This window comes from Tamandua tetradactyla, chromosome 6, assembly GCF_023851605.1.
Source record: "Tamandua tetradactyla isolate mTamTet1 chromosome 6, mTamTet1.pri, whole genome shotgun sequence".
NCBI lineage: Eukaryota > Metazoa > Chordata > Mammalia > Pilosa > Myrmecophagidae > Tamandua > Tamandua tetradactyla.
Window position 1 is genome coordinate 49,214,612 of NC_135332.1, and position 20,804 is coordinate 49,235,415.

General features: G+C 49.7%; 1 protein-coding gene across 8 annotated transcripts in view; it reads left to right on the forward strand.

The window, feature by feature from the left end:
• The first annotated feature begins 328 nt into the window (after positions 1-328).
• The window catches only part of LOC143687851 (ral guanine nucleotide dissociation stimulator-like), a 29,578-nt gene continuing 9,102 nt past the window's right edge, over positions 329-20,804 (forward strand). For 3 of the 8 annotated variants that reach the window (XM_077165228.1, XM_077165230.1, XM_077165229.1), the window contains exons 1-14: positions 329-594; positions 1,042-1,097; positions 2,508-2,698; positions 3,326-3,385; positions 4,140-4,333; positions 4,623-5,173; positions 6,471-6,574; positions 7,032-7,098; positions 8,728-8,802; positions 9,330-9,362; positions 9,717-9,838; positions 9,926-10,024; positions 10,360-10,552; positions 14,760-14,891. In XM_077165228.1, the coding sequence (XP_077021343.1) occupies positions 4,637-5,173; positions 6,471-6,574; positions 7,032-7,098; positions 8,728-8,802; positions 9,330-9,362; positions 9,717-9,838; positions 9,926-10,024; positions 10,360-10,552; positions 14,760-14,834 (1,305 nt within the window). In that variant the 5' untranslated portion in view covers positions 329-594; positions 1,042-1,097; positions 2,508-2,698; ... (1 more) ...; positions 4,140-4,333; positions 4,623-4,636 and the 3' untranslated portion in view covers positions 14,835-14,891. Of the gene's footprint in view, positions 595-1,041; positions 1,098-2,507; positions 2,699-3,325; positions 3,386-4,139; positions 4,334-4,622; positions 6,047-6,470; positions 6,575-7,031; positions 7,099-8,727; positions 8,803-9,329; positions 9,363-9,716; positions 9,839-9,925; positions 10,025-10,359; positions 10,553-14,759; positions 14,892-20,804 lie in introns of those variants that run through there. The other 5 variants (XM_077165231.1, XM_077165234.1, XM_077165233.1 and 2 more) reach the window with 5 other exon arrangements.

Genomic DNA, 20,804 nt, shown 5'->3' on the forward strand with positions numbered 1-20,804 from the left:
TCCAATCCTCATGATGACCCAGGAAGTAGATGGTAGAATGACCCCATTGTGTAGGTGTGGAGAGTGGAGAGACCCTGAGATGAGAGTTACAATGACTACACCATGGTCACGAGATTTCTAAGAAAGTTCATCTGTGTTAGAATTGAGTTCTCCCTCCTTATGCATGGGGCCCAGTCTGCACCCAGGCCTCCCTGCAGCAGTGGGGACTGATGTGTTGAGGAAACTTGGTCCAGTCAACAGGATAACATGTTTAAGGAGGATGAGCATCAGGAGTCAAGAGGGCCTTTCCTGGAGGACCTAACGGTTGAGAAGTTTCAGTTAAGGGGCTTCAGGAGATGACCTCACTTCCTTTGAGCTGCAGTCCAACGGAATGTAGAACCTTGGTAACCAGGCACCTGGATTCCACAGCAGTCCCCCTACCAGGCTCACTTAGCCAGAGACGATCGACAGATCAACATGTTCTCATGTTGCATTTGTAGAGCAGTAGGATCTGGCATGAGAAAACCTAGGAAGGAGACATTTTTCAATAGATGTTGGTGTTGGCTGAACCCTCCACCTCGCCGCCGCAGTCTGTTGGTCAGGGTGTTCAGGAAGGTAAGTCAAAGTGGCCCAAGGTCAGAGAATTCAGGAAATGCCAGCATTGTTATCTTGCCTCTGTAGCCCCTTAATACTCCTCCTTTCAGTTTGAGGAGACATGAGGAACGGGGTCATCCATGGCCATGTTGGGAAACTTCATGTGCACTTTGTGTTCAAACGTGAAGTCATGGATGGCTGTTGGGAAGGCAAGTGGTGATGGTGAAGTAATCCCCATGCAACGTGTTAATCCTGGGCCCAAAAGTTGTCATCTCCTATCGATGTGGACTGGGGAAGTGTGCAGACACCTGTCCACCTGATCAGGGTGGCAGAGATAGCATGGGGTGCCCCCATGCTGGGCCAGCAGTATGATCAAGTGAGAGCAGTGTGGTGCCTTCTCCAACCCTGAGTCCTGAGGTAGCTGGGACATGTGAGAAGAAGCAGATCTAACTGTGCTCTCCTCCCCAGGTGCCCACCCATGGATTTTCCATCTGATTTGCACAAAGTCTTACTGCCGAAGCCAGGTGGGCCTCCACCTCTCACCCACACCAGCAACTTCTGCAGGCCTGCCCTTGGCTTTCTTTGGTTATAGCATCTGACAAGGGATGATGATATTCTTTTCACTTCTGGCAAGACCATGAGCTCCTTCACATTTGGTTGCTTTTTCTATGGTTACTTGCGGAAACCTGCTGTGCCCTTGAGCAGTCAGTTGGATGGGTACTTCCACACCTTCTCTACACCTTAACCATCTTCATGTTTTTGAGGGTGATTTTGACTCAAAAGGGGTTCATGCTATGACAAAAGTTCTGGTGGAAACTGTACACTCCCATAGCACCCTCCCTTAAAATTCCAGGGCAGGAGCCGTGGCCTGAGTCTCTACATCTTATTCCACAAGGGAAGCTGCCTAGAGGATAGGGCCTCTCCCTGCTCACAGGTCTTGAAGGGATTCCATTCTAGGTCCATTTAAGCCATGCAGTAGGAGACATCTTCTGAGTGTCCTAATGGACGGGGCACCCATTCCCATCCCCCTGGAGAGAATTCACAGAATGGGATGGATGTGCCACGCACATACAGACAATGTTTAATAGTTGGAGAGACTGAGCCTCTGTAAGGCTGCAGCAGTTCAGTGGCCACCAACAGTCTCTGACCATGGCTCCTCCCCTGCATCCTCCTGGTCCAATTGTGAACATTCTCTTATTTTGGCCAGTCTGGTGTCAGGGCACCAAACGGAATCACTTCAGTGAGTTGATTTCCAACTTCCCCATGCAAATGTTGCCCCGTCGATAGTCAGGCTGCCTTTTGGATTTGCTCTTTTCAGAGACTTCTGTTGAAGTCCTCAGTCTGTGGGGGTATTTCTCATACCTGGATCCTCCCAGCACTTGATCTTTGGTCTGAGCAGGGATTGCCATGGCTGCAGGTTCTCAGAACTCCCTTTAAGGTAAAAGCATTCAAGACTTGTTGTCAGTGTGAAAACAAAGGTGTTCTCGCCATCTTGGTGTTCTTGATGCACTGCCTCCACAGTAGGGAAGAATGAGATGTGAGCAGGCTCTTCCCTTCCATGTCTGGAGTAGACCCCTCTTCCACAGGATGGAGGGAAGATCATAAAGCTCCAGTGTGAAGCTTCTGGCTTCTGTCCTGCAAGAAGTTGAGTCCCCCCTTCATGTTTCTTCATCTCATGAATGGGAGTGATTTGTGAGGAATCATGTGGGTAAAATGCTTTCCACGCATCAATGCACAACTCCTCATGACTTCATAATTCCCCCACCTGAGCTCTACTTTGGAGTGTGGGACCTTTTCCTGCTAGAAGCATTCCTGCCCCACTTCGTACCCCAAGGCAGGGAGGTACAGGGAAAGGCAGGTCTGCATACACCCCCGGCCCTGGCCCTCCCCTGGTTCCCAGTCCAGTGGCTAACCACCTGCTTCTGCTATTCCAGTCTCAGGGCGGTATACTGTCACCACTCCACAGTGACCTGGAGTACACTGGCAAGGTGGGAGCCTGGGAAAAGTTCATGGAGCGCATGGTGGCAGCTGTTTCAGAGGGTGACCAGGCCTACGTATCCCTCCTCGTGTTAAATTACCGGGGTCTCTTTTCCATCCAGCAGGTCCTGGACCGGGTGTCCAACAGGTGAGCATGGGTTCCTCCTCAATCTCATAATCGATCTGGCATGCTGAGCTGAATGTCTGGGGAAGGTCATTGCAGCATCTAAACTCAGTTTACCCCTCTTGCTAGTGGGGTCCTAGGAGGACCAACCTGCTGAGGTCAGAGTCGGGATTGAATGATTCTGGGCCATGGAAAGTGTTTCCCCATGTCAGGCTTTCTGGAGAGGGAGCTCGGTGGAGAGGGCTTGTCAACGGTGAGAAATTTCCTTTCCACGTAAAGGGTCTCTGCTCCAAAGTGACCTTTGGAATCCTGTATTCCCATTCAGAGGAGGTTTGAGATTGCATCAAACTGGATTCTGTCCTCAGTGTGGCCTGGGTAGCCACTCATGTTGGAGGCTGGCAGAGGAGCCCCAGGCCTCACCAGTTATCTGTGAAGGAGCAGCTCAGGGATCATTCGTTCATCTAGGATATATGAAGAATAATCTATGCGCAGGCCCTTTTAAAGACACTTAGCCTACTTCATTGAACAAAACTGCAGAATTGCCTGTGGCCTTCTGCTTGCCAAATCATAGGGAGTCAGATAGCAGGACTAGATGTCATTAGTAGGGGCGCACTGAAGAAGTTACATGTGACACCCCCATGTACCCTCTAGGTATGGAAATAGCTGCAATTTGTGAGACGGGGATGGAGGAGGCCAGGAGCGCCTGAAAAAGTGAGGGAGCTCTGCGTGAGGAGAGAGGGGCTCCTTCCTCACAGCCCAAGATGGGGAGTGGGGGCCGGTGCCAGGAGGGATTGGGCAGGTCCCTGCATCCATCTCATGATTCTCACTGGAGTTCAGAGGTCTGGGCTCCATCCCCTGCAGGGCGTCAGGACTCTCAGAGACCCATGCGAGAGTTCCCGGACACTGGGTGTACAGGGCTCCCGGAGGCTCAGAGCACACTCCACATGCCCAGCTCTGCTGCCCCTCCACCATGCCAGCAGCACACAGACACAGTTCAGGAGATGCGGGGAGAATGCAGCTCACAAATCCAACCTCACTACCCAGTCCTGTGAGCCTGGCTGCGGATGGCTGCAGTGGGGTGCGCCCGTGCCCTTTAGGGACCATGACAGCGGGAAGAGGAGAGCCTCACATGGCTCGCAGAGAAGGAGGCATGACCTCAGGGCATGAACTCCAGACTGAGGTGACACGATGGCCCTGGGTAGGCTGAGGCGGGGTCGTGCTCTGTTCCCTCATCAGGCAATTTATGCAGTTCCTACTGTGTGAAAGTGCAGTGGCATCAGCTGAGCAGATACAACCCCTCCCTGTCCTCATGCTGTTTCTGTTCCAGTGGGAGGTTGCACAGCAGATACAAACAGAAATAGTCTGACTGGTCTTGCCCAGGAGCCCCCCACCGGGGAGGATGGTCACCAGAGGGCAGTGTGGCAGGAACAGCCGTTCCTCACTCTGCTGCCCTGTCCACCCCCAGCACCTTCTCCTGCCTCCTGCTGACCTGGCTCCAGGAGTTTCCTGATGATTTCTGTGAGCCCCCGGACTTCTCCAACCTCAAGGAGCTGCTGTCTTTCGTGCAGGTGGCGCTGCCTGGGTCTGCCCTGGAGAGGCAGGCTCAGGTCCTCCTCTCTTGGCTGGAGCGCTCAGTGCCCAGTGAGACCCAGACACAGGGTGAGGAGCGTGGAGGTGGGGATGGGTGGGATGTACGGGAGGAGATGGGGGTCACGGGACCAAAGCCTATTTTTGCCTTTGGGCAGGGAGTAAAGAGGGGCATCAGCCCACTCCCCTGAGCACTTGCAGTCTGGAAGACTTTGTGAGGGTGGCGTCCCTCGGGGAGGCACTGCAGTCAATTCTTTGTCGAGAAAGGTGCATAGAAAACCAGTTCTGTTGTTGCATCTTTTACCTCTTGGGGCTCGTATGTGAAACCCAGCATTGCAAACCACAGTACTGCTTCCTCCAGGGCTAGTTCCATCGATGGCAGCAGAAATCCTGTCAGCTGCAGACCTGAAGGCACCTGTGGCAGCACCTGCAATGCCACCTGCTGACGTGGAGCCACCGTGGCCTCCAGCGCTCCTCCCACCTACTCCGACAAGCTTCACTCCAGCTCCAGAGAGGGAGGCAACTCCGATGCCACCTGCCTTGCCACCTTCGGAAGCTGCATCATCCCCAGATCAGGAGCCGAAGCTGGAGACATCACCTGCTTCACCAGCAGAACTTACGGTGGCTCTGATGCCACCTCAGCTGCCACCCTCAGGTCCAAGGCCTGTGGCTTCTCTGCATCTGGCACCTGCTGCCTTACCACCTGAGGCACCCACTGAGCAGCAGGAAGCAGACCAGGTGCCACCTGCAATGCCATCTGTTGAGCTGCAGTCAGCGCCAGCTGTTGCTCCACCAGAAGATCATTCTTGCTCCTCATGTGGGCACCGAGAGCAGGGGCTGAGGGAGGGGAAGGTCCCCGTCTTGGCGTTCCCTCCCAGGCTGCTAGCAGTGCAGCTCACCCAGATCGATGTGGTGAGCATCTGGGCTCCTGAGGGGGGAATGTGGTGGATCTTTTCTGGCATCTGCTGTCCCTGAATTGCCATTCCCAGACCTGCGATAAAATGATCTGGGTCCAAAGCCCAGCTCCACCATTTTCCAGCCTGGTGACATGGGCAAGTTCCTAATTCCTAAGGCCTCATGTTCCCAGCTAGAGAGGTCATCACAGGACACTGCCCTGACCATGTGTGTCACAGCACGGGAGTGCCGAGAGTAAACGTCTTAGTATCAAGGAGAGGTGGACAGGGCCTAGCTTGTTGGGGGACAGAGGGAAATATCAGGTGTGCAGCAGAGTCCCGGACTAACCCAGCCATCTGTCCCAGAGACCTCCATGGCCTCCACATGCATTAGACATGATGTGTCCTGGACATGAGGACAGGCACCACACTAAGGTCCTGGATGTAGCAGCAGCAGGGAACATGCATGTGAATGAGATTAGAGGGAGTCACACAGCTGTCAGGAGGTGCAGAATGTGCTCCCTGGACTGTATCCTCGGCATGTGGGGTTGGAGTCCCCGTCCTGTGCTTGGCGGTGGTGAGGAAGGACTTGAGGGAAATGCAGCTCTCTCCTCCCTGCCAGCATAAGGGTCCTGGGTTTTGAAAATGCTGGGCACCCTCAAGGAGCAGAGAACCAAAGTCAGAGACCTGGCAGTGGCCTGTGGATGGTGGGCTCTGTGTTGGGTGGCGTAAGGCAGTGTGACACTCCTGCTCTCCCCAGGAGCTGTTCAGGAAGGTGGTAGCTTTCAATTGTGTGCATGCCATCTCGACCCTGTGCTCAGAGAAGGGTGAGGAGTGCCTGGCACCCACCATCCGTGCCACCATCACCCAGATGCACCATGTCTGCAACTGGGTAATAACCACCTGCCTCGGCAACCAGAGCATGAAGGCCTCGGGCAGGGCCAGGATCCTGGAGCACTAGATAGAGGTGGGCAGTGTGCTCTGTGGGCGAGCAGGACCTCCCAGCTTCCTGGGTCCTGTGTGTCACTCCTGGCTTTGATTAGCTCTCAGGATTGGAATCTGTGGTCCAAGTCACTCTCTAGGCCCCAGCCCTGCGTGTCTGCTGGCACAGTCCTTGCCTTGCCTGTCCCAGGACTGGGACACTCACTTTCTACCTCTTCTCCCTCCTCAGTTGGAGCTAACGCCCTCCTCCCTGAGTTGTGTCATGGGCTGGGCACAGGCTGTACCCTTGGGGTCTTTCTGCATGTCAAGGTCATCCAGAAGTGGAGATGCCAGCTCATTCCCCCTTCTCAACTCATTCCTTTCTCCTTCCCCAGGAGTGCCAAGTGCTCCAGAACTTTGCATCCCTGCATGAAATCCTGTCTGCTCTCTGGAGCAACTCCATCCAGCAACTGACGCAGACATGGAAGGAAGCTTCCAGGTGGGCTGGCCCTCTCCACAGCAGCCACTGGGGAACCAGGGATCTTGCCAAGGGCAGGGCATTTCCCCCCCAGTGGCCTTAGGCCTACTGATTGGTAGTACCTCCTGTGGCTGACAATGGCATGGGTGCAGGGTCTAAGTCCCCATGTGACCTCAGCAGCCCTACCTGCAAATAGAGTGGCTGATCTGTCAAGTCATAGGCAAAACTTGGGGAAACATTTTGAGAGTTTTCTCCAAGCCACTGCATTGCTTTGTGCAACCAACATCAAAAGGAGGTCGGAAGGCGTCTCATTTGACATGGCAAATGGGTCCCCACATGCTATGGAGGGTTTATCGTCACTCAGTTTCCAACCCATTCATCCAGGCCCCTGGGATCCCTGAAGTCTAAAATCAAATGGATTTCCACTCACACCCATTCTTACCACCCCCAAATATTCTGTTCTTTCTCCTCCCCAAAGGGACAGCATTTGTCACCCTGGGCAAATGAGGAGTAAAACCTCCCTGAAAAGAGAACTGCCAGGCCAGGTAAAGTGGAGGCAGGTGGTGGCGCCATGGTGGGAATATTCCTTGGAAAATTACAAGACCAGAGGCCGGTCTTGCCTAGACTAAAAGGGAGAGGGATTTGTTTGGCTGGGCAGGGCTCAGGGGCAGTTTGGGGACAGGAGGCGCTGGTCCTTGGGTACGGGAGAAGTAGCTGGGCCATTTCAGGAAGAGATGGTAAATGGAAGGGTTTAGCCGGTGTCCTTCTGAGCAGTAGGACAATCCTCCTAATGCCACATGGGTAGTGACATATGCCCCGGCTTGGGATGAGAATTGTTTGGAGGATTTCTGAAATTATGTCCATCGCTGTGCGGACATAGAGAGTTCTGGCCAGAGGGAATTTCCTAAGGGGCTCCTTGGTGAGGACAGGTGTTTGGCATGGCCTTGGGCAGCGATGGAGGTCAGAGACTCCAGTGGGCTCAGGATGGCAGGGCTGGACAACCACAGCTTGAGAGCCACCTCCTCCTTCTCCCTGCATGGCTCACCACACTGGGTTGTCGGCCACAAAGCATGAGGGTGGGAAAACCACCCTGGGCAGTGGTGCTGAGTGCTGAGTTGCCTTCAGCTCAGACCAAGCTTGGCAGAGTCAATCACTCCTCGGACTCCCAGCAGGACCAGGGGCAAGTGACGGCCCTGTGGGGCCTCTGTTCCTCATGTGGAAATGCTGTGAGTCCGCGCTCTGCTACCTTCCTCACAAGGGAGCCCACAGGGGTTCAAGAGAGCACAGGAATGTGGTTGAGCTTTCCTCTGGTTCTGATGGGAGAAGGCGCTGGAGAGAGCACCCTGACAACATTATGGAACACTCGGTTGTCTGGGGCACATTTCATGCCTGTACTTTGCACATGACACAGCAAACTCTGGGTGGTCAGCCCTCTTGGTTAATGTCACACCACAGGGAGTGCTGCTCCTCAGTTGTATCCCAGTCAGGGCTGGCGATTGGTGACAGCAGCATTTCTGTCAATTGACACCTCCAGGCTGTCCAAACCCCAGTCAGGCTGGTGGGCTGATGGGGTGAGGGGAGGTTGGCTTCCCTGACCTTGTCTACCCTGGCAGGAGAGGATCTCTAAGGAGTCCACCAGGGAGGTGATACCAAGGAGAGAGCAAGAGAGGCCACTGTGGGAGAGAGTGAGGGTGCCTGAGGACAGTGAGGGTCAGGGTGGGGTTGGCATCCATGACTGTACAGGGCTCACTCCTTATTGCACCACTGCTTTCTGTGCCCCTGAGCCTGGGGAGCCTCCATTAGACATGCCATACTCTGGACCCTGAGATGGAGGTTTGAGCAGGTAGTGTATAGGAGGCCCTGATTGTTCGCAGTCAAAGGAAGGCCTTGGCAGACCCAACTGAAGGTGGATCTGGGCGAGATGGTTGAGCAACCTCATACTGCTTTGTGAATTGCCAAGAGCCATCGCTAGGAGGTGACTAGCAGTGCTCTTGCGGTCCAAGGGATTGGAGGGGAACTCAGTAGGAGGTGGCTGAGAGCCCCAGATGTTGGCAGAGTGAGGTCTGGGTTGGGGAAGGGGATTGAGGGAAAGAGACTTCAGGGTGGGGGCCTTGGGTGGGTTCCAGTGGGCTTGGGCACTCCATCCCACACCTGATGCCACTGTTTTCCCCCAGCCCACCGTTCCCCACCTGTGGACACTCCTGTCAGAGCTGGCCTCCCTTCAGTTAGCTCCCACTAACTCTCAGGAAGTGAGTAGGACTTGGGGCCAGGAAGAGGGTGTCGAGTCCCATCAGCATAAGGGAGAGAGCCCCTCCCTGAGCCCTGTGCTCTCAGCCCAGGGCCCAGCTCATCCATAGGAGCCCTGGGAGCTGAGGCATCATGTCCCCCTTCCAGCCACGGAAGCAAAGGGTAGGCAGAAGCCATAGGCCTTGCCCCCCTCCCACATCCCCTCCTGGCTGAGCTGGGCACAGACTGTCCCTCAGGTGTGGGCATGGGGGGAGAGTGGAGTCGGCCCCTCCGTGGTGAGACCACTGCTGAGTCCCTTCCTGCCTGACCCGCAGTCTCCCCATCTGCCTTCAGAGTGGGTTAGGTGGAAGATCCCTACACCTCTGCCCAGGGCCCCCTGTTCTGGCACCCAGATTCCTGAATAGGTCTGAGCCCTCCGAGGACTGGCTTGGCCCTGGTGGGCCCTCCCAATAGTGCACAGGAGAGGGTGAGGGGTCTGGTCAGGGCCTTTTGGAGCCTCTGCTGATGGACCTGGCTTTGTGTCTTGCAGGGGAGATTGATAAATTACCAAATAGGACTGAAGGTGAGGAGCTGGGGGCATCACTGCAGGGTTGAGGTGCAGCAGGGAGGGTCTGAGGCTCACAGGGCATGACGTCCTATTGCTCCATCCACTTTCAGTTTCTCACCAGGAGAGTTTGTTTCACAGAGACGAGGTAGAACTTCCCCACAGGGGTTGGGGAGGTGCTGGCATCCAGGACATTTCCCTGCAGGAGGGTCTGTGAGAATCCTGGGCTGAGACCAGGGAGGCCTTGGATGAGAGTGCAGGGAAGGAGGCGGCTCCTGTGACCAAATCCACAGACCCCAGCTGCAGCCCCCCTATCCCACCCAGCAAGGCCACCCTGGCCTCTTCTCCATCTTCTTCTTCTCTCTGCCCCAGGAATACAAGGTCATTTCCAGGATCAAGTGCCTCCAGGAGGGATGCAGCTACATCTACTTTTGGCACATGGAGGAATTTAAGGCCTGGTTTTGGGCTGTGGATCAGCTCATCGAGTCTGAGTGGTAAGACCAGGGCAGAGGGTAGCAGCAGCAAGGCCCCGCCATGAGCTGTGGCTTTCTGTAACCTCACAGCAGCCCTCTGCCCTGTAGCTACCATCTGTCTTGTGAGCGGGAGCCCCCTGCCCTGTTGGCCAGCAACACACTCAATGCCCCAAATCTCCCAGATGTTGTCAAGCCTTGGAGCGCAGGGTGAGTTCCCTTTCCAGGCCGGCAGTTGCAGCTGCCTCAGGGCGCAGTGTCTTTTCGGACTCAGCATTGCCTCAGGGTGTTGACACTTCAGTGTTGGGGACTCTTCTCCTCTCTTGACCAGCCCTGTGACAGCATCATGCTCCCTTCGTTCTGGGCCTGGGTGTCCCACGATGGAAATAGGAGATGCTGAGTGATCTCTCTGGTGCCTGGGGTTCAGGTCTCCCGTGGTCTGCAGGAGCCATTGGCAGGGTGGCCCAAGCACTGAGGGCAGTACACCCAGGCAGGAGTGGATGGGTCCCTGGCACCGGCCCCAGCTTAGGCACCCTTCTATCCAGCCCCCAGGAGCTCAGCGCTGAGCCCAGCTGCAGCGGGGCCTCCCTGCCCAGTGTCCAGCTCCAGCTTGGGCGTGACCTCAGCAGTGGAGTCGCAGCTGTCTCACACCCTGGACATGAGGCCGATGCCTCCCAGTCTCACTTGGAAATGAGTGTGGGCCTCATCTCCAAATGCCCTGATGGCCAGGAGAAGCAGGTGTCTGCCGATTTGTTTTTCAAATTTATTTTTATTTTTATTTTCTTTCCATTTATTTATTAATTAAAAAAGACTTAACACACAAAATAAAACATTAACATAAATAATCAGTAATTCACAATATCATCATTTATTTGCATATTCATAATTTCTTAGAACATTTGCATCCATTCAGAAAAAGAAATAAAAAGACAATAGAAAAAGAAATAAAATGAAAACTGGGGAAAAAAAAGAAAGATTATACCTACCTTACCCCTTACCCCTTGCTTTCACTGATCACTAGCATTTCAAACTAAATTTATTTTAACATTTGTTCCCCCTATTATTTATTTTTATTCCATATGTTCTACTCATTTGTTGACAAGGTAGATGAAAGGAGCATCAGACACAAGGTTTTCACTATCACACAGTCACATTGTGAAAGCTGTATCATTGTTCAATCATCATCAGGAAACATGGCTACTGGAACACAGCTCTACATTTTCAGGCAGTTCCCTCCAGCCTCTCCATTACATCTTGAATAACAAGGTGATATCTACTCAATGCGTTAGAATAACCTCTTGACTCTGTTTGGAATCTCTCAGCCATTGACACTTTGTCTCACTTCACTCTTCCCCCTTTTGGTTGAGAAGGTTTTCTCAATCCCTTGATGCTGAGTTTCAGCTCATTCTAGGGTTTTTCTCAATCCCTTGATGCTGAGTCTCAGCTCATTCTAGGATTTCTGTCCCATGTTGCCAGGAAGGTCCACACCCCTGGGAGTCATGTCCCACGTAGACAGGGGGAGGGTGGTGAGATTGCTTGTTGTGTTGGCTGGAGAGAGACCTGCCCATTTTGGGGGGAGGAAAATGAAGAAGAGAGCCCACTCCATCCTTCTTCGCAGGAAGAAGAAGGGGCTCAAATGGTCAAGGGGCTGCTTCTAAGTGGCCCTGATGCCTGTCGGCCTTAGGGTCCCCCTGCCTGTCTCCAGCTGGTCAGGTGGCTTAGCCATCCCCAGGGAGACCAGGCCAGTCCAGCAGCCACTTCCCTCCCACCAGTGACCCGGAGCCTCCCAGCCCCAGGCAAGTTCCAGCCCTGAGCCTTTCCTCCTGCCTGGCATGACCCTGACCCTTGACAGGCCCACCTGCACTCCAGATCTTATACTGCCCCTTTGCCCCCCAAAATAAAAGATGTAATTTTAGATGAGTTTTGAAGTGCATGATGGTATTTTGTTTTCACACTTTTGTCAAAACCTTCCGGGGCATGTTAGCCTGCAGTGTAGGGGTGTCTTCCCACTAGTATAAGGCACTGAGTTAGAGTCAAGCCAGGACTAGCTCACAATTCTGCATCCTAGTTATCAAAGTAGAGAAGTTGACAGAGATTCCTAAGGCCTTCGCCCTCCTTCCTGCTCATTCTTTTCATGTAATCATAAGGGAATTTCCTTAGCAGGTGTGGACATTTTAGGCACATACAGGCCAGAATGTCAAATTTTGGCTATTAGAGGAAGTTGTTTCCAATTTAAAGAATTCCCCAGCAGAATATTCCTTTACAATGATAGTTTCACTTGCTGGCTAAGTAGGGCTCTTAGAGAGGTTTCGCACGGGTTTGACCTTTTGACCTTTTGCCAATACTTTAATTGCATTGGTTATTTCTCAATGTTCTTCCAGGGATTTCAGGAGTTTGGATCCTGATCTTTTATTTACTTATTCATTTTTTAACTAACATAGCTGTCACATTTGGTTTGGCCTCTGTCTCCCCCCAACTCTCATATTTTTTTAGTTCATAATTTTCAGAACTGACAGCCTACCACCTCTATTTTATTATCTGTCTTATTTAGTGTTCCTACAAGCTTGTTTTTAAATGGGAGGTGGAAATCTGCACACTCCTACTTCACTGCACCTTCAATTCTTTTGTTTTTGTCACATGTGCTCCATGTCCACCACCATTTCCGGTAGTTCTGTTACATACACACTTAAAGGGAGGTTTGCACAGCTAGTCAATCCAGTGTCCTCTCCTTACAGCACAGAAGCAGGCCTCCCCAGGGTTACTCCTGCTGGACCCTACTCTCTCTAATACTGGGGACCCAAGAAACAAAGGAGTACTGAGCATCTGTGATTCTGTGCGGTTCTTAGTTTCAGTTCCCTTAGATTTGATTTTGAGGTCAGGGAGGATATTGGGGCTGGGTCCGATGGGCTAATATTTAAAGGATAGGGGGGCTGGGCCAGAGGTCGAGCTTGAGGAGGGGAGGAGAGAAGGCAGAAAGGGTTTTTAGCAGCACTGCCAGAAACAGAGAAAAGCAGCCAGCACAGTCAAGGAGAGAAAGCTAAAGCAGCCAGTGGGAGCACAAGCTTTTTTTTTTCATTTTGCTGAACTAGGAGCTATTTGTCAAAATATCTCATTTAGCAAATAATTTTAATTTGGGAGCTGTTCATGTTTCTCCTTGAGATAATTCAATTTAACTTGACCAAAACATCCCCACAGGGGCTAAGTAATCTGGGGTTATTAGAGCGTACCCCTTTCTTTTAGAAAGGAACGAGAACTAGGACCAAAATCAGAAAACGTCAAGTGAGAAGCCATCCTTCGCACATGTGCTTCCCCAGATTTGACTGCCTGATTATTTTTCATAATAGCGCCAGAAGAACCGGAGAGAAATAGTAGTGAATTCTTTAACCTGATGGCCAGAAAACTCCATACCAGTGGGCCCGGCAAGATTTTAGCTTCAGAAACAGATTTGACATTACCTGCAACTCGACGGGAGTTCAAAGATCCTAGGGGGGCTAGCCAAGGCGGTCAGACGTTAAACAGGAGAAGATGGAACACAAAGAATCCTTGCTGGCACCAAGCCCTTCCCCGAGCTGCCATGCTGGCCTCATCCCGGTGTTCCCCTTTGAGACCCATTTTTCTTCACATGCCCATTGAGTCCTTAGTGTTGGAGTTAGTTTTTGATCGCTGTGTAAGAAATTACCACCACATTTCAAACAACACAAACTGATTACCTCAGGGTTTCTGCAGGTCAGAAGTCTGAGCAGAGTGGTCACGTCCTCTGCTCAGGGTGTCACGAAACAGATCAAAGTGTTGGCTGGCTGAGAGCTAACTGGAGTCTTTAGTAGGGAAGCTCCCACACCTTCTCAGGCTGTTGGCAGGTACATTCCTTGGTGGTTAGACAACTGACAACTTCCTTGTGTTGCTACTTGTTGACCAAATTCTGCTTTCAGCCCCTAGAGGCCACTCTCAGAGCCTTCCCATTTGGTCCTCTCTATATGACCTCTCATATCTCCAAGCTGTGACTTCATGAAGGATCCAGTCCCCTTTCCAGGCTCACCTGATCAGGTCAAGCCTACCCCAGACATTCTCCAAGCTGATGAACTCCCTGTCAACCGAGTAGACACCTACTCATGGTAGTGACATCCCATCCAGTCATAAGTTTCTCATGCAGTAAAGGGTAGGAGACCATACAAGGATCAATCACAAAAGGATGGAAATAATGATGCCATGTTAGATTTCTGTCTCCAACAGTATTTATAAGGAATACATTCTGGTGTGCCGAAAAGTGGATGTCAGGAGACCGGGGCAAAGCATTGCTGGGATTATTTAAGGAAAATGGGACAAAGATATTTTGCTGAACAGAAAAGTTGTTAGAAGAACAACAAAAAAGCAGTAATAAGATCATTAGGCTAAGCTTCATCTGATGAGATGCACTCTAAGGAGTGTTTCTTAGGAGCTCATTGAAGAAGTCTTCAGGATTGGATTCAGACACAAACTGAAAGGGCAGGTGAAACCTCCAATTACCAACCCCCCTTAGCACTGAGGTGACCCCTCTCTTACCAGTTTGGAAAAGTTTTCATCTCTTTTGCGTGAACTCTCACCTCCTTATGTTTATTCAGAAAAAGCTTGCTTCACGGCAAGAAAGGTGGGTTTCCTATGACTCTGCAGTTCCTGCCTTGGCTGGTCCTGGTGGGTTCTAGCCACACTGAGCATTCTAAGCCTCTATTTAAGACCAAGCATTTTTGGCCGCACAGATGCTCTGCTTAACCCTCCCCCTTAGGCCTGCCTTCCCCCAGACTGATTAGGCCACAGCCTCTCCCCCAATCTGTCAACCCCTCTTTGGGAGTAGTTTGGGCTTTTTGGGTTTAGGAAGTGTTTTCTAATTGGGGTGTTTTTGTGGGCCCCATTGTTTTAAAAAGCAAAGGTTACACATTCCTAGTTTCTAAGTCTCTTACAAATTTATCAGAAAAGGATGAACATATCAATGAAAAAAAGAAACTTGGCAGAAGGAAACCTATCAGTAAAGAAGAATTTGCCCTAACCAGTAGATCCCAAAGAATGCATGAATGATCCAAGGACAAGTGAAAGCCAAAATGAGGTAACGTTATTTTACTTACTGATTGAAGTAAAGAAAAATCAATGATCATTGGAGATGTTGTGAATACAGTAAAAAAAGATGGTCCCAGCTACATAGGTCTGTGATATATGCTTCTGGTAGCCCCTCGAGGGAAAGCAGCTGAGTGCATGAATCAAATAGGTTTACTACCTCTACTAATGAAAAATGTCCTCACAGACACATCCCTGAATATTCCATGTCACTGTTCATTTCAGTATAGCTTTAGATTAACACAAAAGGATTGGAAACCTAAATACAAACTAGGGAGGAAATTTGCATATAAGTTTTCTTAAGATGGACTATTATGGAAGTATATTCAAAAGAGATGTCTTTCTCAAACTATTTTAATGTGTAAGAACATACACATAGTTTTAATATTTAGGTAGATTTCGTGCCATATAAAGACTGATCCAAATTATAAATCTTTAATGTTTTAAATGTCATATATGGTAAATACTGTGTCTGCATGTAACTATAGCTTATTTATTCATCAAAATAAATTGAAAATAGGAAACTAAATATTCATAGTGGGTGTATTCAGTGATGGGATTGTGGGTTGCTCTTAGTTTCTGCTTTTTGTTTCATAGATATCTTAAAGTATCTGTAGTGCTCATAGGATGCATTTGTGGAGTGTAAAAGGTCTATCTTTAGAAACATAATTCGGTAAAATTGGCGTTAGTTTTAACCCCAAACTACCACACTACCCTGGCTTGAATTTATTTCTCTTTGCATATGAAATATCCAGATAAACATTTTGCTTTAGTCTCACACGTAAGGTAAAATTTTAAAATATGAATTACCATCTATTTTCAGCACCCTCAGTAATAACGTTCCTTTGTTCTTCCTCATGAAAAAAACATTTTTTTAAATTTGTACACGGTGGCTCAGTGGCAGTGTTTTCGCCTGCTGTGCCGGAGACTGGGGTTCCTTTCCTGGTACCTGGCCATGCAAAAAAAAAAAAAAGTAGATGTGGCCCTTCCGCAGCCATCTGTCTGAGGCATCTGTGAGCTCCCTTACCTGGCATAACCTTAGTGTTCTGATTTATGCTCCTGCATTATATATCAAGTAACTGTGGCAGAACCCCCTAGCCCTTAGGATTAATCCTTTTTAAGAAAAAAACAGCTTTATTGAGATTTATTTCACATACAGTTCACTCATTTAATGTGTACAGTCTGTGTCTATTAGTATATTCACAGAATCGCGAGCATCCATCACCATGATTTCAGAACATTTTCATTGCCCCAAAGAGAAACACCTTATACTTTGGCTGTTACTGTCTCCCCAAACTTCCATTTTTGCTAGTCCTAGGCAATGGTTAATTGCTTTATCTCTATAGATTTATCTATTCTGGACATTTCATATAAATGGAATTATGCAATATGTGGCCCTCTGTGACTGGCTTCTTAACATATTGTCAAGGTTCATCCATATTATAGCATATATCAGTACTTCATTCCTTTTTATTACTGAATACGATTCTCTTATACAGATGTACCACTCCCATACTTTGTTTATCCAGTTATCAGTTGATGGAACTTAGCACTACTCTTCTCTCCTAACCAGGACTGACCAGGCCTTTCCAGATCTGACCCTGCCTTCCTCCACAGCCTCGTCTTCTGCTTGCCCTCCCCCTCTCCCTGGGCTGCTGCCACACTACAGGCCTGGAGGCCCCTCTCTCCTTTAGGCCTTCACCCATCTTCATCCAGCCAAATCTACTTTGTCTTTCTGACCCCAGACTAAATGTCCATTTGTCAAGAACCCTAGCTCTTCACTAAGCGAGGGATAGCTCACCCAGTTCTCTTTAAATTGGCAAAGGCTTAGAGCCGTGTGACATTTGGTGGTCAGTGTGCCTCTGAGGCAGTAGGTGTGATAAGAAGAGCAAAGGATTCAGAGCCAAATGTCCCAAGTTCAGGATCTGGCTGTGCCACCAGCTGGCTTGCCACTGGTGGCAATTATTTTTCTCCTGTCTTTAGTTTCCTCTCTGGTAGATGGGAACTGATTGCATTGATTAACAAACATTTACTGAGCTTCTGTTATGTTCCAGGTATTAGTTGTACAGGGGATATGGTGATGAATGTGACAGCTTCCCTGCCCACTGGAAGCTTTTAGTCAGCAAAGAATACACATAACTGGGTAAAGAAAGAAAGGATAAGATGTTGTTTTAGCACCTAATATGCACCAGCCCCTGTACAGGCACTTTACATATGTTAGCTTACTTGATCCTTATGGAACTCCAATGAGGTAGTTATTTTGTTTTCTAGTTTATAGGGGAGGAAGCAAAAGTTCAGAGAGGTGAAGCAAGTTACCCAGGATCACACAGCTTCTAGATGGCAGCGGTAGGTTCCTAAACTAGAGTCATTTATCTCCAAATCCTGCTGTGTCTTCTTCCATCAGTGTTACATACATGATCACCGTAGAGTGTGATGGCCCTATAATGGGCCTGAACAGTCTGGGACAGAAGCCTCAAGGACAGGATGTAGGAGCTAGAACTCTAAGGGTGAAGAGGAATTCTTGCGGTGGGTGAAGCATTCAAGGTAGAGGAAGGGAAGATGTTGAAGAGCATGGCATGTTAGAAATGGTATTAATCACAACAATAGTAAGCCCAGAGTATGTGCTAGGCACTTGCCAGGTGTTTAATCCCCACAACAGTTCCCATTTACAGATGCGAGACAGATGTTGAGATAGAAGTTAAGAAACTTGCCCAGAGCCTCACAAGTGGCAAGTGAAAGAACTAGGATTTGAACCTGGACTGTCTGATTCCGAAGACCATGAACTTAACCTTAGTTCAGTGCATGGCTAAAATGTGAGACGCGTGGGAAGGTTGAGAGAAGATGAGATCCATGGGAGACCTTGAACCTGTGGGCAACGAGCCCTCTATAGAGGTTTTGAGAAGGGGAGTGACAGGGTGTTTTGTAGGAAGTGTTCCTGGGTGGTGTTGTGGGAGGAAAGAGTGCCCGGGGGTGTTTGGATAGTCCTCACGATGGCTCGTTACCTAGCTCAGAGCTGAGGTGGTGCCCATGGGGGTGAGTGGGGTGACTTGAGGGCCTTGGGGATGGGGGAGAAGGACTGGGGGAGGCAAGGAGGGCTGTGCCTTCTCTGGCTTGGGAGAGAGAAAGTATATGTGCAAGATGGAGCCCTAGACTTGGGGAGTGGGTGGGGAGGAAAACCGCGCCATTCCTATTTTGCAACTTTCCCCATCAAGAAGAGTAATTGCCTGTTTTAAAAATGGCCTGTGCAGGCTTAATTTAGCTCATAGTGCTTAATAGGGCATAATTTCTGGTTATTTTCTGCAGTTCCATTCTCTTCTTCTTCTTTTTTTTTTTCTTTTTTTTTAATATATGGCTTTTTCCTACTTATTTTTTAGATGTCTTCTTTCCAGGCACATATTAGGAAAAGAGACAGTGGGGTTAAGGCCTTTCTCTCAGCATCTGTGCCAGTGGTTCCACTTGGCTCCCAGGAAATTCCCTTTGTGTCTTTATTTTCTCTCTTTTCCTTGTTCTGCTAGAGTCTCCTTTGGATTTCCTAGGAGGGTTCTTTTTTTCTTTCTTTTTTTAGTTACCTCTTTTCTTTGTCTATGTGACTAAGCTCAGCCTTTTGACTTATCTTTTTTCATCTAGAGCAGGGGAACGCTATAGCTGATGTCCTTCGGTTTTTAAAAGGCATAGGCATAAGGTTTGGTGGAGAAGCTTGAGCAGTAAGTATCAGATAAGATAATAGTACTGCCGGGTGCTTTCAGAGATGCACAGGTCTTGGTCCTTCACAAGTCCTAGGGAGGCTTCTCTGTGGGGTCCTTGCCCCTCATCTGTGAACAACCTGGAGCTTGACATAGCAGATGGTGCTGATAAGCAGTTAAGCGCATGGACTTTGGGGTGAGCCAGACCCAGGCTTTTCTTTTTCTTCATTCTACCACGTACCAGCCAGGTGGCCTCTTGCATGTTCCTTTTAACCTCTCAGAGCCCCAGTTTCCTCATCTATAGAACAGGCCTGATGATACCACCCCCACGAGATTGCTGTGATTGAGATAACACACGTAAGGCTCTCACCACTTACCTGCACCTACTAGCCATTCTCTGAATGGTGGGGAGTAAGACATTCCATCCAGTCTGTAGAAGGGCCATGTCAGGGCATTTGTCCCTGTGGTCCCAGGCCTGAGTCCAGAGCCGTACCCAAGCTGGATGCTCTGGATGGCATTGACTGGGTGCCAGAAGCTTCCAGCATGCTAGGGATAATCTCTCTCTCTTTGTACTCCATTTGTACCTGGTATGTGATTGTTTCTGTTATTGGTGTATTGAGTTGAGTTGGGTAACAGACAGAATCAGGCACCCCAGAGATTGTAGCAAACTGTGACTCTGGAGAGAACTAATAAAAGACATCATGGGGAAATTTAGAAGAGTTCACATAAAAAGGTACATTTGAGCCAAATGCTAGGTTGATGCAAGGACCAGAGGAGAGAATGCAGTCTGAGCTACAATCCTTAAATTCTCAGGTCAAAGGATGTGACAGTGCCACTGTCCTTGCAGCTGGTCAGAGTGTAACCAAACAGATTTTTTTATTTTTGTTTTTGTTTTACTAGATAATACATTTAAAAGGACGATTGGTAATGGGAGTGTGTGACCAGAGTTGGGTGAGTGGAATGGAGAAGCACCAGGAGATAATAGCATCTTCAGGATGATTACCTTGGGAAAGAAAACACTGGGGGCTGGGATAGTTGAATCTGGGATAGTCTGAATCTCCTAGACCAGAGTTGGGGTAGGTTAGCCAAGACTTAGTCCTAAGGGCAGGCATTAAGAACAGTAAGTAGAATTTTACAGGCCCACATCACTGTTTAGTGGGCAGGTGCATGGACTGTCTCAGCCACATTTGGAACCTTAGGGTCTGAGAGCAGGTGAACGAGGAGCTGCTGTTTTCTCAAGGGTGGGAATTGGTCATTGGGTTTTGGAATTTGAGGTTATTACACCAGCAAGCATTTATGGAGAAGCCCACTACAGGCCAGGTGCTGTGCTGGGCATTGGGGGAGCAGAAATGGAGGAATTTGACACAGTACTTAACCCTCAAGCAGTTGAGTCTGGTGGGGAAGCAGAAAGGCAAACGCTGAGAGCACAGAGTGATTCCTACTGACCAAAGCAGGTCCAACAGCTGAGGGTGAACAGATAGGGAGAGAGCCTAGGTCTGGGGGGACGAAAGGGGACAGGAGGACTTAACCAAAGAGGAACTGATCAAAAGCATGTCAGGAGCTCATAGAACCAGGCTCGGCCCTGGGCAGGAGTCTGGGCAGTTCTGGAAGACCAGCTGCTTTCAGGCTCATCAGGGCACACTGCCGCCAGGTTGCACGGACTCCCTTTCAGGCTCTCTGTAACCCTGTCCAAGAGCCTGTTCCTAGAGGTGGGCACACTCCTGCTTTCTGTGTGGCTGGGAAAGAGGGAGCCACTGATGACAGTCCCACCAGACCTACCTCAATGGGAAGAAGTCAGCCCTTAAAAGGAAATGGGGCAGGCTGGGGAGTGGGGTGTAAGGAAGAAGCACAGATGTCCACAGCAGGGCGAGTCCGCTGGGGGATGAGACACGGACTCTGGAGATAGACTCGCTGGCTTCAAACCGCAGAGCTCTGCGACCCGGGGCAAATTACCTACCCTCTCTTTGTTTCTGTTTCTTTATCTGTAAAAGAAGAGCATAATGGTATCTCTTTCATGAAGTGTTCCATGTAAAGTGTTTAGAATGATGCCTATCACATGATTAGTGTTCAGTAAGGCAGCTGCAGTGGCTGTGAGCAATTAATATGATTAATAATAATTATTATTATTAAAGGAACTACAGACGGTCTGTCAGTGAACCTGGGAGGTGGAGGAGGGATGAGAGATGAACCTGAACAGACAAGGAGGCTTTAGGAATTAATAT